This window comes from Notechis scutatus, chromosome 5, assembly GCF_049901735.1.
Source record: "Notechis scutatus isolate UNSWTSFEM ecotype Mainland chromosome 5, rNotScu1.2, whole genome shotgun sequence".
Lineage (NCBI taxonomy): Eukaryota > Metazoa > Chordata > Lepidosauria > Squamata > Elapidae > Notechis > Notechis scutatus.
The window spans coordinates 12,370,491-12,388,711 of NC_142013.1; the positions used below are offsets into that span (position 1 = coordinate 12,370,491).

Consider the following 18,221-nt stretch of genomic DNA (forward strand, 5'->3'; position numbering starts at 1 on the left):
TGTAAGTGTGAAAAACGGTCATAAGTCACTTTTTTCAATGCCATTTGTAACTTTGAATGGCCACTCCACACAAGCAAAGTACCGGCAAACGAGGGGGGAAAAAACTCCAGAGACAGGAAATCTAGTCCTGCCAAGAATGTAATAAGAGTTAATGGAGAGGCAGTTTCTGTAAGCAACACCAGAATGTTTCCTTCCTGCCTTCCTTACAGGATTAGGCCAGTAATTTCTTGTAACAACCGGTTCTCCGAACTGCTTAGAATGTTAACAACTGGTTCTAGCGAATAGGTGCGAACCTGTAGAATCCCACTCTGCTTAAACCATTTCAGACAAACGATTGTCCAATCTCATCTTAAACACTTCCAGTGTTGAAGTACCCACCACTTCTAGAGGCAAGTCATTCCACTGATTAATTATTCTAACTGTCAGGAAATTTCTCTTTAATTCTAGGTTGCTTCCCTCCTTGATAGTTTCCACCCATTGCTGCTTTTTAATATTGTATTAGACAAATTCTACTCCTTTTAATCGGTGCCTAATTTAGCATTTTTTAAAATGTTGGATGCCAGAAAATGTTCACACAAAAACGATTATTTACATTTGCTTACAATTATTAAGTTTTTGCTTCTTATGAAACAGAAAAGACAATTCATAATCAAACTTATAGGCACAGGGACCGTATTTTGTTGGAAAAAACAAAGAGAAACCTGAAAAAAAGAGGGAAATCTGAAAGAGGTTCATAAGGATAATACAAGAATGTTTATGTTTATAGCTTTGCTTGGCAAGAAGCCCATCATCAAAACTAGTCCACACCACACCAAGCTTCCCACTGTCTTCTTAAGTTTTCATCAACCCGAAATTGATGATGGGAGGAGCATCACACTTCATCCTGCCTGACCAGCTGGAAATTTTATAAGCAGGAGAGGTGAGGGTGCTTTTGCTGCCTCCAGCTTGGACTTGGCTCGCGCTTAAATCGCACCCACATGGCTTCTGTAAAACTCCTCGCTTGCATTTTAATCAGTATAATCCTGCAGTTTTTAATCTTAGTCCAAGCTGCTACCAGAATCTACTATATTGGAGCTGTGGAAGAATATTGGGATTATGCACCCAGCGGGAAGAATCAGATCACGGGACAAAAGCTCACAGAAGATAAGTAAGTCAAATCCGGATTTCTTTGGTTGCACAGCAAAGATTTAGTTTGAAATTATTTCGTCCCTTTGTTTAAATTGTGTTTGCCACTCAGATGCAGATGCTGGCCTCAAAATTGTTGGCTTTCTATCACTTCAAATGTACATCCAGGCAATTTTGACAGCAGCCTTAATATTCATCTTGAGATTGTTTTGGTGTGTGTGTGTGTGTAAAGAGTACAGAGGAGACAAACAAATATGATTAGAGGATTGGAGGCTAAAACATAAAGAACAGTTGCTGGAATTGGGTATGTCTAGTTTAATGAAAAAAAGAACTAGGGGTGACATGATAGCAGTATTCCAGTATTTGAGGGGTTGCCACAAAGAAGAAGGAGTCAAGCTATTCTCCAAAGCACCTGAGGGCAGGACAAGAAGCAATGAATGGAAACTAACCAAGGAGAGAAGCAACTTAGAACTAAGGAGAAATTTCCTGACAGTTAGAACAATTAATCAATGGAACAACTTGCCTCCAGAAGTTGTGAATATTCTAACACTGAAGTTTGATCACATGACTCTGTAACCATCATATATATGAGTCAGTTGCCCAGTGTCTGAATTTTGATCATGTGACCCGGGGTGGGATTCAGTTTTCTTAACAACTGGTTCTGTGGATGTGGCTTAGTTGATGGGGGTGACTTGGTGGTCCTGTGACTGGTTGGGCGTGGCTAACTCGACATCACTCATGTCAAGGGGCGCTTCTCCTCGCCTGGCCCCTCATGACAGTGGGGATGCTGCAATGGTCACAATGCAAGTGTGAAAAATGGTCATAAGTCACTTTTTTCAGTGCCATTGTAACTTTGAATGGTCACTAAATGAACTGTTGTAAGTCAAGGATTACCTGTACAAAAATACAAAAAGCTTCTTTGCTTCCAAAAAGCTGCCCTAAATACCAATCATTAGATTAAAAATACCTGCAAGCCAGAGTTACAATCAGTCAAGGTGCCAGAGCACCTTGAGGAATGAAAATATTTAAAATGCAGTGATAATTATCAAGCAGCCAACTCTTGCTCATAAAGTGAAACCCTTTAGCAGAGAGGTCATTTAAGCTCTCCAGAAAAAGCACACCCAGGAGAAGCAATCCTTAGATCCATTTGAACACTTAAAAATACCAGTTGGTCTCACTCACCTCACAAGATATCCTAAGGAAATCACCCAGATTTAAGGAAAGGTCACATGCCCCCCAAAAGGCAGTTAAAAAATCAGTGCCAAGCTTGCATCCTGCCTCTTGGAAGTATACCCCAAAAGGACAGTGCCAGATAGTATTAAAGCAGTGAAGGAAGACCCCCCTCCCCAAATAGAAAAAGAAACCATGAGGCAAGAAAAAATTCAAACACAATACAAATAATTAAATCACAACAGTTGCTGTTGCTTATTGAAGCTGAATAGGGAAAGTTATTCCATCAATTAACACAAGATTAAACTTCACCAAGCACAGAATTAACCTTGACCAAAAACCAGTTTTAGACCAAAACTCAGAAAGAGTATGTAAACTCACATTTGAATGTCAATCCTTCTAGCTAGCCAAGAAGCCTTGCTAAATGTCACTCATCTTGGTTCCCTGTCACTAAAAGCTTTGCTTCATTATACAATTATTTCTACAAAGTGATGATTGTCCCGGGAAGTATTTCCTCCCAACAGCAGTGTAAAAATCTTAAAACAAGCCTTCCCCTTTAAGAAAGCCTCAGAAGCTCTGGAGACAGGAAATCTAGGCTTTCTGCCAAGAATGTAATAAGGGTGGAAAAAACAAACGGAGATTGCTTCTAACTACCCGTTCTCCGAACCACTTAGAAAGTTAACAAGAGTTTCTATCGAACCGGATAGAACCGGTAGAATCCCACCCCTGATGTGACCATGGGGATGCTGCTACATTTGTGTGAAAAAAAGCCATAAGTCACTTTTTCCAGCGCCGTTGTTATTTTCAACAGTCACTAAATGAAACTGTTGTAAGTCAAGGACTATCTATATTTGAACTTTAATCTTCTATAGCAGGGGTCCGCAAACTTGGCAACATTAATTCTGGGAGTCGAAGTCCACAAGTCTTAAAGTTGCCAAGTTTGGGGACCCCTGTTCTATAACGATAGAAACCTCAGCTGCAAATGGGTTTTCCCACCTTTCATTGTAGGGACGCAAATGTTACCATGACAAGGGGACCTAACAGGATTGGACGAGTTTACAAGAAGGCAATTTTCAGACAGTTCACGGACGATTCCTACTCTCACGAGGTTGCCAAACCATCATGGCTGGGTCTTCTCGGGCCAGAGCTGAAGGCTGAAGTAAAGGACACCTTTATTATTCATTTTAAAAACTTTGCTTCCCGGCCATATTCGGTCCATCCGCATGGAGTCTTCTACAAGAAGGACTCTGAAGGTAAATCAAATAACTTCTTTTCCGCCTTCCTGTTTCAGACGTTATTCTCCAATAATACTTTTAGTTGGACTCTGGTGGTTGCAACAGTGTACTGGAATTAGGCCTGAAATGGGCTGGGTTCAGGGCTGTCCTTCACGCCTCAGTTAGTCTGCTGAGATATATAAAAATATCTCTTGACATCAGGGGTGAGCTTCAAAAATTTTATCAAAAGGTTCTTTGCCCGGTTGCTGGGTGGGTGTGGCCATGGTGGGCGTGGCTTAGTCAGCCTCCTGTACCACAGTGTGGGGTTTTTTTTGCCCTCCCCGGGCTCAGGAGGCTTTCCTTGAGCCTCCGGGAAGGCAAAAATGGCCTCCCCGGGCTCCGGAGGCTCTCTGGGCCCATTTCCGGCCATCCCGAACTTCTGGGAGGCCCTTTTTCGCCCCTGTGCATGCCATGCACTTACCTGCATCCAAAACAGGCTGTATGGGGACTCCTGGGAGGGGTGGGGTGGGGCCAGCCAGGAGTGGGATTTGGGGATTCTCCGAACTGCAGAAAATCTTAGCTAGGGGCTCTCCCGAACCCCTGCGAACCCCCAGCAGTCTACCCCTGTATTGGAAGAAATATTCTTCTACGTTCACTTCCTTGTGGGGGAAAAAGACACTGGAAACATGGAGGCTGTTTGGAAAGATGGTTTAATGGTGGACAGGACCACATGGCTTGGAGCTCCAAAGTGAAAAGGACGATCACGTGCTTCAAGATGTTGGGTGGAAAAAAAGAAGGGCTGATATGCTGAGAGACTCTTAGTTATATACCCTCTGTTGGGCCCCACTTTAGTGTTTCCTGTCCCTAGGTAAGAAATGTATCCCATTGGCTGTCAATTCCCAGGGGCGGGGGCTTAGCTAACTTTGTCTGGATCCCATGGCTTCACCTGAGTGCTGGCTGATGCAATCTTCCCAGCCAGGTGGTGAGATGGTAGAGGCCTTTGTTATGTAGAATACTCTGGCCCAGGCTTTAATGGCCCGCCCATTAACAAAGGGGGGAGGGGTGAGCTTCTGCCTCTCTGAGGTAATTTTCTGCTTCTGGGTTTCTACTTCTCTTTTTAGGGGAAATATTCTGCCTTTTTAACATTTCCTAGGATATTTCATTTTTCTAGGAGAGGGGTGGGTGCTAATTTCCTACACCTGCTTGACGTCTTGGGCCATATTTTGGATCAGTCCAAAGCTCTGATTCTCACAATGACTATCTAGGTAATTCCAAAGAGTTCATTACAAAAAAAAAAAAAAGCCATCATTCAGCAAACAGCTCCAAATGAATGATGTTGCAATGTCCTGTGATCATCTGCACTGCCAGTTTCTGGCAAGCAAAGTCAAGGGGAAAAGCCAGCAGGAGGTCATAAATGACAATTATATGGCTGCAGGACAATAGACTGCAAGGGTTCGCCTAACAACAGCAGTTGGAACTGTTGGACTGTTGGAACGCAACCACGTGACACAGTATTGTATAACCGTGTGGCTTAGCAACCATATTCTGATCCCAATTACTGGTCGATAAGCAAGGTCTACCTGTTGTTGGAAGAAAAATCCACCTGGTTCAGGTACAAGCCAGGAATAAAATAAAATGGAGGCTGATTGGCAAGAAAGTTTAATGATGAACAGAATCACACACAAAGACAGCATGCAGTTTCTGGGACAGCTGAACAACTAGCTAGAGGAGTGCCAGGATTTTTATACAGGTCTTGAAATGCTGCTGGGGGCAGGTTGTGCAATGAAGGGGCTTGTGTTCTGAAAGGGTATTCCTATTGTGGCTAATTGGCCTTTGTCCTGTGTTGGATTTTTGGTGAGGGGCTGCTGTACTAATCCTACCATTCTGCTTTTGTTAGCTGTCAAACTTTGTTAGAAGGAGTTTTGAAATATCTTCTGCCTGTAGTATTTGCTTTGCTTATGAATGGGGCCATCTAGATAGTTTGTTTCCTCTTTCAATAAGCTCTCCTTAAGTGCTGGCATCTGCTTTGGGCTTTTAAGAAAGACTGGGGGATGCTTTCTGCCTCTAAAAACATGTTTATCCATTTCTCCTTTAGAGAAATATAATATTCTTCCTTTTTTAATATTTCCCAAAATATTTCATTCTTCTGGGGGGAGGCTTCCCACATTGTGTTTCAGGGGGGAAATTTCTTCCTTTCACACCTCTCTTTTTTCTAAATGGCATAAGAAACCAGGAGCAACTTTGAATTGTGGAGACAGAAAAAAAAATACTATGACAGAGTTAAAAGAAAATATTAGGAATTCAGACAGTTTTCTTTCCTTCTCTGCTCCAGGGGCTCTTTATCCTGATGGAACAAGTGGAAAAAGCAAAGAAGATGACTTTGTTCTCCCTGGAACCAACTATACATACACGTGGCCAATTATGGATGATTTTGCACCTACTCCAGCTGATTCACCATGCCTGACCTGGATTTACCATTCACATATTAACTCCCCCAAAGATATCAGCAGTGGGTTAATTGGACCTTTGCTGGTTTGTAAGAAAGGTATGGAATTTACAATTTAGTATTTGGTAATGCAGAATTGGTTGTTGAGGTCCTAAACGGTTTAGTATCAAAATGTGCCAGTGAAGACTCAATCATCCAGGCCAACATATTTAAAAAGCTTCTTAAATCATGGCAAACTGGACAATAGATTGTTGTAGTATCAAAATACCCGGCATTGTTCGAACCATCCTGGCAATACATCCATCCTGTTAGAACAATACATCAATGCAAAGGCTTGCTTTCAGAAATTGTGGATAATTTTAAAGAAGAGATTAGACCAGGGATGGGCTTCTGGGGGTTCGCAGGGGTTCGGGAGAGCCCCTAGCTAAGATTCTGTGTATTTCGGAGAATCCCCAAATCCCACTTCTTATAGAAGACTCTATGCAGATGGACGGAATATGGCCGGGAAGCAAAGTTTTTAAAATGAATAATAAAGGTGTCCTTTTCTTCAGCCTTCAGCTCTGGCCCGAGTAGACCCAGCCATGATGGTTTGGCAACCTCGTGAGAGTAGGAATCGTCCGTGAACTGTCTGAAAATTGCCTTCTTGTAGGAGAAAGACTGTTTCCCGCTTCCAGAGAGCCTCCAGAGCCCGAGGAGGCCATTTTCACCCTCTCAAAGAAAGCCTCCGGAGCCCGGGGAGGGCAAAAACAACCCCCCTGTGGTGCAGGAGGCCGACTAGGTCACACCCACCATGGCCACAGCCACCCAGCAACCGGACAGAGAACCCGTTGCTAAAATTTTTGAAGCCCACCCCTGGGTTGGACAACCACTTGTCTGAAATGGATTAATGGGGCAGGGGTGTCAAACTCAATTTCACTGAGGGCCGGATCAGGATTGTATTTGACTTCGGGAGGCCTGGGGCAGGGGTGCCCAAACTTGTCCACTTTAAGACTTGTGGACTTCAACTCCCAGAATTCTCCAGCCAGCTTTGCTGGCTGGAGAATTCTGGGAGTTGAAGTCCACAAGTCTTAAAGTGGACAAGTTTGGACACCTCTGGCCTGGGGGACATAGCCATGGTGGGCATGGCCAGCTTGACTTCACTTGTGTCAGGGGCACCTGTGGTGACTCTACCAGCAAAAATGGAGTATTTCATAAAGGAGACTGGTTAATAAGTGGCAAAAGTTATCTGATTCAAAACATTCCAGCAAAAAGGGGCAACACTAGGCTGAAAACATGCTTCCCTACAATGCTTAAATTATTCACAGGCGTAATAGCAGACTACATCCAAATTTAGAAGAAAATAACATTCTTCCAGTACAACAGAAATTAAATAAAAGAAAAAGCAAAGATAATAAAAAGATCCACTGCTGATTGATAAAATGGGTTTTGGAGAACTGCAAAAGGCAGAAACCAATTTCCATGTGGTCTGAACTGATTATAAAAAGGTGTTTGATTCATCAGTACTTAGTCCAGTCGCACCCATAAAAGCCCCGCCTACTTAACGTGATTAGGTATGGTAGGCTAGGACAGGTTTGGGTGGACCGGACCAAGTGGGGAGGGGTGTTAGGTATTAACATACTCACCTGTGGTTGGTTGGTCCGTGACGGGGGGAGGGGGGAATCGAACAGCCATCACTGGCTGCAGCCGCGAGCACCTCTGCTATAAAAGGAGTTGCTGCTGCTGCCGAAGCCAGTCCTGTAAGAGAAAATAAAGGAAGGTTTACAGAACTGGAGTCCATCTGCATCTCATTACTCGGGATATAACAAAAACAATGTAATTAAAAACACAACAGAATCCTGGCAAAGAAAAGCATGACCTGGTCAATTTCTACAAAAGATAGAGGGGGAATGGATAAAGGTAAAACCTGGCAATGGCTTAGGAATTGAACATTAAAAGAAGAAACTGAAGGCTTGATTTTGTTTGTTCAAGATCAAGGTAGTAGTTGAACTAGTGTAATCAAGGCCAGAATTGAAAAATCATCCAATGATTCAAAGTGCAGATTGTGCAAAGAAGCAGAAGAAGCAGTAGGTCATATTCTCAGTTCATGCAAGAAGATTATACAAACTGATTATAAACCAGAATATAACAAAGTCATCAAAATTATTGAATAGAACATCTTTAAATGGTCATGTGCCAGGAACAAAAAGTTGGTGAGAACAGAGAATTGAAAAAGTCATTGAAAATGAGCAGGTGAAACTATAGTGGGATTTCTTAATACAAATGGTATGCATACAAAATACGTATATAAGTCTTAGCTTATAACATAGCAAATGTAAATATGTTTGAAAAGAAAAAAAAGTATGGATAACATGGCAATACCAGCAATAATAGAAGACAAAGAATTGGAGAAGATCAGAAAGTATGAAAATTAAAAACTGAAGTTGAAAGATTATAAGCATAAACTGTGGTATCTTAGTGATTATTGCTATGGTGATTGCCATACCAAAACACTTGAATGTCCCTTTAAAAATCTGCTCATTGACAAATTTTTCGTTCATAATTATAGAAATTGGTTACAAACATGTACTATGCCAAAACATTCAGACTCATAAAAATCTCCCCCACCCCGCCCTGAAGTATCTTGCTAATCTTTCAGTACTCAGAATAGCCTGGAATTCGTCTTGTGAAAAAATCTTTTATTTCAGTGTAAATCGAGGACTAAGTATGTAGGCTATGTGTCTTCAGAACCAAATGTCCCTGAATTGATATAGGGAACAAGACATTAAAATAAATGCCCTCTCGAAAATTCCCTGGTAAGAATTCAACAATCTCACCCTTAAATGTATATGAGAATTTGCACATTGCAAAGTGCACATTGTTGGAATTATAGTATGGTTACCTGAAATCTTGCAAGCTCCCAGATTTCAACATTGCACGAAATCTGGTAACCTTGCAAGGTTTTGACACTATTTTGTTCTTTTAAAAAATGATTTCGGGGTGTCCCAGATGCCTGGTATCTGTGTGTGCTGCAGTGGTGGGATTTAATTTTTTTTACTACCGGTTCTGTGGGCGTGGCTTGGTGGGTGTGGCAGGGGAAGGATACTGTAAAATCTCCATTCCCTCCCCACCCCACTAACCTGCTTTCCAGCTCCGTTCTCCTGTGCAAAGCAACAAAAGAAGACCCAGCCAATCAGCTGGGACTCAGGAGGCAGAGAATAGATGGGGGCGGGGCCAGTCAGAGGTGGTATTTGCCGGTTCTCCGAACTACTCAAAGTTTCCGCTACCAGTTCTCCAGAACTGGTCAGAACCTACTGAACACCACCTCTGGTGTGCTGTATTGCTGATTCTTCAGTACATTATTTCTAACTTGGGGTTGGTTTCAGAGTAAGATTTTTTGCAGATTTGAGCATGTTCCAAATACATTTCCTTAAGATGGTTTTCTCAATTTCTTTTTAAAGGTTTTTTAGACAGTACTTCGACTTCACTGGCAGACAAGTACAAAGGTTTTGCCCTGATGTTCAGCAACATAGATGAAAATATCAGCTGGTACCTGGATGAGAATATAAACACTTTTTGCTTAGATCCTAGTACAGTCAATAAACAGGATGAAGATTTTCAGCTCAGCAATATGATGCTATGTAAGTTGTTGCCATAACTGTTGCCATTGTAAGATGGTGTTTTTACAGCCATGTCTTTTTTAAAGTAAGAAACTTGAAAGACTAGACTAGACTAGACTAGACTAGACTAGACTAGACTAGACTAGACTAGACTAGACTAGAATAGAATAGAATAGAATAGAATAGAATAGAATAGAATAGAATAGAATTGTTTATTGAACAAGTGTGATTGGATACACAAGGAATTTGTCTTGGTGCATACCCTCTCAGTGTACATAAAAGAAAAGATACATTCATCGAGTCGAGAGTCATAAGGTACAACATTTTTTAATAGTCATAGAGTACAATAAGCAATCAAATCATACTAGGAAACAGTCAATAAAAATTGTTAGGATATACCAGCAACAAGGTTGCAGTCATACAGTCATAAGTGGGAGGAGATGGGTGAAAGGAAGGGTGGGATGATTAATAGTGATAATAGTAGTAATGCAGACTTAGTAAATAGTTGGACAGTATTGAGGGTATTATTTGTTTAGCAGAGTGATGGCATTCAGGAAAAAACTGTCCTTGTGTCTAATTGTTCTGTGTGCAGGGGGGGGGGGGGGGGGGGGGGGGGGGGGGGGGGGGGGGGGGGGGGGGGGGGGGGGGGGGGGGGGGGGGGGGGGGGGGGGGGGGGGGGGGGGGGGGGGGGGGGGGGGGGGGGGGGGGGGGGGGGGGGGGGGGGGGGGGGGGGGGGGGGGGGGGGGGGGGGGGGGGGGGGGGGGGGGGTGCTCTATAGCATCGTTTTGAGGGAAGGAGTTGGAACAGTTTATGTCCAGGATGTGAGGGATCTGTAAATACTTTCACAGCCCTCTTTTTGACTCGTGCAGTATACAGGTCCTCAATTTGATGTCTGATTAGGTTCCATTAATTCAATAACCAGTAAATATGGGCAGGACCAGTTTATGGCCTTAGAATCTTGTTTTGATTAGCCACAAATAAACAGTGGGAATAGCATTTTAGTCTGGAATTCCCTGTTACTCTCCTAAGAATGACATGGTGCAGAAAAATGGAATAAAAGAGTTGAAATGGACTTTAGAAGTTCTCTACTCTAGTCTAACTGTCATGAAATTTCTCTTTATATCTAGGCTGGTTCTCTCCAATAATGGGTTTCAAATTTTTTTTACTATCGGTTCTGTAGGCATTGCTTGGTGGGCGTGACAGGGGAAGGATACTATAAAATCTCCATTCCTACCCCACTCCTGAGGGAAGGTTACTGCAAAATCCCCATTCCCTCCCCACCCCACTAACCTGCTTTCCAGCTCCGTTCTCCTGTGCAGGACAACAAAAGGAGACCCAGCTGATCAGCTGGGACTCAGGAGGCAGAGAATAGATGGGGGTGGGGCCAGTCAAAGGTGGTATTTGCTGGTTCTCCGAACAACTCAAAATTTCCGCTACTGGTTCTCCAGAACTGGTCAGAACCTGCTGAATACCACCTCTGATTTTCTCCCTGATTAGCTTCCATCCATTGCTTCTTGTCCTGCCTTCTGGTGTTTTGAGAATAGGCTGACTCCTTCTTCTTTGTGGCAGCCCCTCAAATATTGAAAGACTCCTACTATCATATCACCCTGAGTCCTTCTTTTCATTAGATTTTTCACTAGAATTCCTGCAACTGTTCTTCATATGTTTTACCTTTCAGTCCCTTAATCATCTTTCTTGCTCTTCTCTGCAGTCTTTCTAGAGTCTCAACATCTTTTTTATATCATGGTGACCAAAACTGAGCGCAATATTCCAAGTGTTACCTTAACAAAGCATTATACAGTGGTACTAACACTTCACATGATCTTGATTCTATCTCTCTGTTAATGCAGACTTGGATTTTATTTATTTATTTATTTGATTTGTCAATCGCTTACAAGGTAATAGGTATAAGTATATATATAGTTATGAATACATGAAATGGGTATGAATAAGAAAGAAAAAAAGAAACAATAGGACAGGGACGGTAGGCACATTGGTGCGCTTATGCACGCCCCCTACAGACCTCTTAGGAAAGGGGTGAGGTCAATAGTAGACAGTCTAAGGTTAAAATTTTGGGGGTTTGGGGAAGAAAACACAGAGTTAGGTAGAGTATTCCAGACATTGACCACTCTGTTGCTGAAGTCATATTTCCTGCAATCAAGTTTGGTGCAGTTAACCTTGAGTTTGTATCTATTGTGTGCTCTTGTGTTGTTATGGTTGAAGCTGAAGTATTCATTGACAGGTAAGTCATTGCAATGTATGATTTTATATACCATACTTAAATCAGACTGAAGACGGCGTAATTCAAGGTTTTCTAGGTCTAGAATTTCAAGTCTGGTGGCACAAGGTATTCTGCAACGAGTACAGGAGTGGAGAACTCTTCTTGTGAAATATTTTTGGACTTTCTCATCTGTGCTAATATCAGATATGTAATGTGGGTTCCAGACTGATGAGCTGTATTCAAGTATTGGTCTAGCAAATGTTTTGTATGCTCTGGTTAGTAGTGTGATATTACCAGAGAAAAAGCTACGTAGGATTAGGTTAACAACTCTTAATGCCTTTTTGGCTATGTAGTTACAGTGGGCTCTAGCACTTAGATCATTAGAGATGAGTATTCCAAGGTCCTTTACAGAGCTTGGATCATCAACAAGGTCTTGACTATTCAGCTTGTATTTTATTTTCTGATTTTTTTTGCCAATATGTAAGACAGAGCATTTATTTGTTGAGATTTGAAGTTGCCATTTGTTTGACCATCCTGATACATAGTCAAGATCTTTTTGAAGGGTAGCAGTATTGTCTGTGGTATTGAACAGCTTTACATCATCTGCGAAGAGAACGTAGTTGCTCTTAATATGATCACAGAGGTCATTTATGTAGAGTATGAAGAGAGTTGGTCCTAGAACACTGCCTTGGGGGACACCACTATTGACAGGTACAGAATTTGATAGGATGCTCCCAATTTTGACCATTTATTGTCTGTTTGACAAGAATGCTTCTATCCAGTTATGCAGTTGTCCAGAGATATCATAAGATTTTAGTTTTAGGACTAGTTTGTTGTGTACCAGTGAATCAAAGGCTTTACAGAAGTCTATGTAGATTGTGTCTATTGCTTTGCCCTGATTGAGTTGTGTAGTCCATATGTTTTTGCAGTGTAAGAGTTGCAGATTACAGGATAGTTTTTTTCTGAAACCAAATTGTTTATTGGAGAGTAGGTTGTTTGCCTCTAAGTGGAGGATAATGGATTAGTTAATAATTGATTCCATGACTTTACAGGTGACGCAGCATAAGGAGATTGGTCTGTAATTTTCAACTAGGCTGGGGTCTCCCTTTTTGAAGATGGGGATGACCGTGGCTTGTGACCATAGGTTAGGCCAGGAGCTGGTCCTGAAAGATTTTTCAAAGATTATGCTTAGAGGTTCTGCTATGGCAGTGGATAGCTTTTTTAAGAAGTAGGCACATATTCCATCCGGTCCAATAGATAGAGATGGTTTTAGATTGCATCATGCTTTTTCAACATTGTCTTCTGTAAAATCGATATGTATTAGATCATTGTAGTTTTCTGTAGTTCGGCTAGGAAATACTGGGCATGATCAATTGCTGTTTACAAATACTGAGCCAAAGAATGTGTTAAAGAGGTTGGCTTTAATGGTGTCATCGTTGCAGTCTTTACCATTAGGTCCTATCAGGGGTGGGATGGACCTTGAGTCTTTTAGTTTGTTGTTTACAAAATTGTAAAAAGCATGGGTGGAATTGGTGCATAGAAGGTTTTCCTCTTGTTTAATGTGATAATTGGTGCATTCAGTCTTCATCTGGTGGCATAAATTTTTGTATTGGCTTTTGAAATTGGCAATGTGACCAGATTTGTTTTTCCGCCAGAGTGATCTCTTTTTGGATTGAAGTTTCCTTATTGTTATGGGTAATCTGGTTTTTTTTGGGGGGGGGGGGAATTGTTGGTACATATAGTTTGATGACTCTTTTGACTTCAAGTAAAAATATGTTGTAATGGTCTTCAACAGTATGGCATCCAGTGAATAGAGATTGCCAATCAAGGGATGAGAGATCGTTGCCTATAAGATCATAGTTGCCTTTTTTGAAGTTATAATTGGGGATTACGTCATTGTGATGATTTTTGTATGGGCGTATGTTGAGACAAAAGTCAATCATATTGTGGTCACTGCTGAAAAAGGGTTCTTTAGTTTGTATTCCATAAATTAAATTCAAACTATTGCAGAAGATGAGATCGAGGCAGTTGTTTAGTCTAGTATTGTTGGTTACTAGTTGTTCCAGGCCCAGATTTGTAACAGCGTTGTAGAAGGTTGCATGTATGGGTTCAGTTGTACATTAGTTTAGGGTCCAGTCAATATGAGGTAGTTTGAAGTCACCAAGAAAGATAAAAGTGTTTGGGCAGGATGTTGCCCATGTTAGTAGTGAATTTAGCTTGTTTACATGTTCGATGTCATAATCAGGTGCTCTGTATCATAGTATGAATCGAAATGTGATATTTAAGGATAGTTCATAGATGATGGTCTCAGGAAGAGCAAGCTCCTGGGTAACTTGGATGTTTTTTAGATGTAAGGACTTTTTATAGAAGATAGCAACACCACCTCGTCTACGGATTTCACGATCTGATCAGTAAACATGATAGTCTCTTACTGTGGTAATGGAGTCAGGGAGAGATGCGTTGAGCTATGTTTCACAGACAAATATGATGTCGAATTTAGCCATATTTAGTAAGAGGAGAAATTCAGGTATTTTATTCACAAGGCTTCTTGCATTGAGTAGCTTGCATTTAAGGCCAGCAGTAGTTGGAATTGAGGTAGTTAGGGGTGTGCGTGCCTAGTCTGGATGATTGCATTAGCTTTCTTGGTAGCTGCAGTACATTGCTGGCTCATAGTTAAATGGTTGTCCACTAAGACTCTTAAATCCTTCTTACAGTTTTCGCTGTTGAGCCAGATACTACTAACTGATCAAATAATACAATAATACTACTGTATAGAATTCCAGATAGATAGCCGTTCAGCCTCTGATTAGCTGATTCAGAAGAACATTAGTGTCAATCAGTTTCATACTGACTTTTAGCATTTCCTTTAGATATTTAGCCTAACGTTGCAAAATGCTGTTGTTGTTGTTTTAACACCAATTTCTAAGAGCATATTTTCAGGACTTGGTTTGGAAAGCAAATGTTTTGTTGCGTTCCCATTTCTCCTAACTTTTGCTGACTTTTTCTTTGTGTTATACATTTATAGCAATTAATGGATATATGTATGGAAACATCCCTGGCTTGAAAATGTGTGCTGGCGACTTGGTGTCCTGGTCCTTGATTGGAATGGGGAACGAGTTGGACGTTCACTCTGTGCACTTCTTGGATCATGTCCTGATTAACAGAGGATGTAGGACAGATGTCATTAGCCTTTTTCCGGCCACCTTCATCACAGCAGGAATGGTTGCGCAGAACGTTGGGACATGGCTTGTGAACTGTGCAGTCAATCGTCACATGCCAGGTAAACAATTCAACAAGCAGCAGTATGCTAGATATTCATAAAGGTGTGCCATGTTCTTTTATATATAATATATAACAGGGGTCGCCAACCTTTAGGAGCTCAGGGACCACCAAACTCATAATTTTAAATCCTGCGGACCAGAGACCCTGGGAAAATCCCCCCAAAAGTCTGCAGGAAAATTCCCCTCCCCATTTTCCTACCGATCGATCAGTCTTTATTTGGGATTGCAGGATAACCATCTCCAGCTCCGTTCTCCAGGGGAGGGGAGGGGGGAGAGAGAGACTTTTGGCTCCATGCAAGTAAAGCAGCAGAAGCAGCAGAAGTCTTTCTTTCTCTCCCCCAAACTCTGCCAGAAATGAGTCTTTGTGAGACTTGTCATGCCGGCGCAGCCTCTTGGAGCAGGATGCCTTGCAAGATCCTAAAGACTCATTTCTGGCAGAGTTTGGGGGAGAGAACGAAAGACTTTTGCTGCTTTCCTTGTGTGCAGCCAAAAGCAGAAGAAGAAAGAAGTGGAAAGAAGCAGCCTGGTGACCAGGCGAGGCACGTGGGGTGAGTGGGGCAAGTTCCCCCCCATGCCCTTTCCCCCCTCCCCTCACTACCTCGTGTTGTTCCTAATGCAAGTGACACAAGCCTTGTGGTCCTGCGGGCCATGTGGGCAGCGCAGCCTTGTGTTCCCACGCAGCATGGATTAATTGCTTTGGGGGGTGCTTTTGGGGTGACATTGCTCTGCGGACCACCAAAATCTTCGCGCAGACCACCAGTGGTCCCTGTCCCACTGGTTGGTGACCACTGATACATAACATAACATAACATAACATAACATAACATAACATAACGTACACTATATATATATATATATATATATATATATATATATATATATATATATATATATATATATATATATATATATATATATATATATATATATATATATATATATATATATATATATATATATATATATATATGGCCTTCAGCTTTGTTCGGTATTTTCCCACGTCATTATAGTTGTGCTTTTAAAGTTGTAGCAACGTTTCAGCAGAATCTCATCTGCCATCATCAGGCTTCTGTATTGTGTCCGTCTGTGAGTCAGACTTTTACAGTGGTTTCAGATTTAAATTTGGGGCAGCCTATTGCTGTGCCAGAATGGTTTTTTCTTCATCCTGATTGGTTGGGAGTCTTGGTCTGTGTTTATTGGTCTCGGAGTTTGCTGTGTTCTGCTTGATTGGTGTCTCTAATATCTTCTGTTTGTTTTTTGGCTCTTTTTGTATCTTGATTGGCTGGCAGCATTGTGTTGCTTTATTGGAGGCCTTTAGTGCAGCTTGGCTTCGGGTAAATGGACGGCTATCATTAGTTAGGAAGCTGGGTTTCATCTGGGTGCCTGGTTGGGATGTGTTTGAGCTGGAAGTATCAGGGGGGATCTGTTTGTGCCCAGGTGTTTGCCTGGCTTGTGGTGTGTTTGCCTGGCTTGTGGTTGCTACAACTTTAAAAGCACAACTATAATGACATGGGAAAATACCCGAACAAAGCTGAAGGCCATACATGTAAGTACCCGTGAAAACTTAAGAATATATATATATATATATATATATATATATATATATATACCGTGTTTCTCCAACAATACGGCCTCCACCAATAGGAAGCCCCAGCATGATTTATTGGCATAAAATCAAATTAAGCCCCTCCCCCCAAATTAAGGCCCATATTAAACATGTGAAATGGGGGGGGGAATGGCGGGGGGGGGCTTGCCGTTAGGAAGTACTTTGTTGCATGCCCGGATATGGTGCTGCCTGCGTTGGTGGAGCACTTCATATCGGGAGACCTTCCGCCACCGTTAATTTCCCTTCTCCCTTGCTGCCGTAGCGTTACAGCAACACCGCGGCGTTTGGCGCAGCCACGTGCAGCCAGTCAGGGCTCCTCCCTGCAACCGGAGCCCTGAGGAGACACTTGGCTTCAGGCGCTCCTGTGGCCGCCTTCCCTTTGCCTTCGATGGTAAAGTGAATTATTTTAAAAACCTCCGCTCATCCTATCAGGGCCGTGCGAGCTGAGCAGAGCCGGGAAAGCAAGCCGCGGGTGTTTCCTGGTTCTGCCCAGCCCGTACGGCTCTGCCGCGGCCCTGGCGGGATGAGCGGAGGTTTTAAAATAATTCACTTTACCTTCTAAGGCAAAGGGAAGCGCCACAGGAGCGCCTGAAGCCAAGTTACCAACAACAAAAGGCAAATCCTCAAGGTGGGCTGGAGGGAGGTGGCTACGTGCCCCCGGGCTGCTTCAATGCAAGGTTCTCTAGCCGAGGCTGACAGGAAGTGCCTCCAGGGCCGTGGCAGGCAAGCCGCGGGTGTTTCCTGGTTCTGCCCAGCGCGCGGCTCTGCCACGGCCCTGGCGGGATGAGCGGAGGGCCCGGCGGGGAGGCACTCGTTGCCTTGGTGACATTTCGGGTGCCTCCGCCGCCTCCTCGCCCATTGCAGGTGGCGGTGGCAAGCGGCGGCGCTTCGCTGAGGGAAAAAGAAGACAGCGCAGCCACCTTGCTTGCTTTCCCACCTGCCCGCCCCAGATGGCCTCAGGAGCGGCGGCAGTGGCAGCAGCGCGCACACTCCTGCCGGCGAAGGGAGGAGAGGCGAGGAAAGAGAAGGGAGTGCGGCAGCAGCGGCTGTCACAGTATCGTCTCATAGCGGGGCAAGGCTGGCAAGCTGAGGTGGCCGCACCAGAGATCGTCACTGCCGACCCCTTTTCTCTAGCCGATTCTGACTGAATCTCTATCCCGCTCCTTTATCCTCACGACGGGGTCGGCAGTGACGCTCTCTGGTGCGGCCACCTCAGCTTGCCAGCCTTGCCCCGCTATGAGACGATACTGTGACAGCCGCTGCTGCCGCACTCCCTTCTCTTTCCTCGCCTCTCCTCCCTTCGCCGGCAGGAGTGTGCGCGCCTGCTGCCACTGCCGCCGCTCCTGAGGCCATCTGGGGCGGGCAGGTGGGAAAGCAAGCAAGGTGGCTGCGCTGTCTTCTTTTTCCCTCAGCGAAGCGCCGCCGCTTGCCACCGCCACCTGCAATGGGCGAGGAGGCGGCGGAGGCACCCGAAATGTCACCAAGGCAACGAGTGCCTCCCCGCCGGGCCCTCCGCTCATCCCGCCAGGGCCGTGGCAGAGCCGCGCGCGCTGGGCAGAACC

At 43.5% G+C, this 18,221-nt stretch overlaps 1 protein-coding gene across 1 annotated transcript in view; it reads left to right on the forward strand.

Moving 5' to 3' along the window:
- Positions 1 to 946: 946 nt before the first annotated feature.
- Positions 947 to 18,221, forward strand: part of HEPHL1 (hephaestin like 1) — a 54,843-nt gene continuing 37,568 nt past the window's right edge. The window contains exons 1-5 of the mRNA XM_087966164.1: positions 947 to 1,147; positions 3,304 to 3,548; positions 5,842 to 6,054; positions 9,393 to 9,572; positions 14,798 to 15,052. Coding sequence (XP_087822290.1) covers positions 978 to 1,147; positions 3,304 to 3,548; positions 5,842 to 6,054; positions 9,393 to 9,572; positions 14,798 to 15,052 — 1,063 coding nt within the window. The 5' untranslated portion in view covers positions 947 to 977. The remainder of the gene's footprint in view (positions 1,148 to 3,303; positions 3,549 to 5,841; positions 6,055 to 9,392; positions 9,573 to 14,797; positions 15,053 to 18,221) is intronic.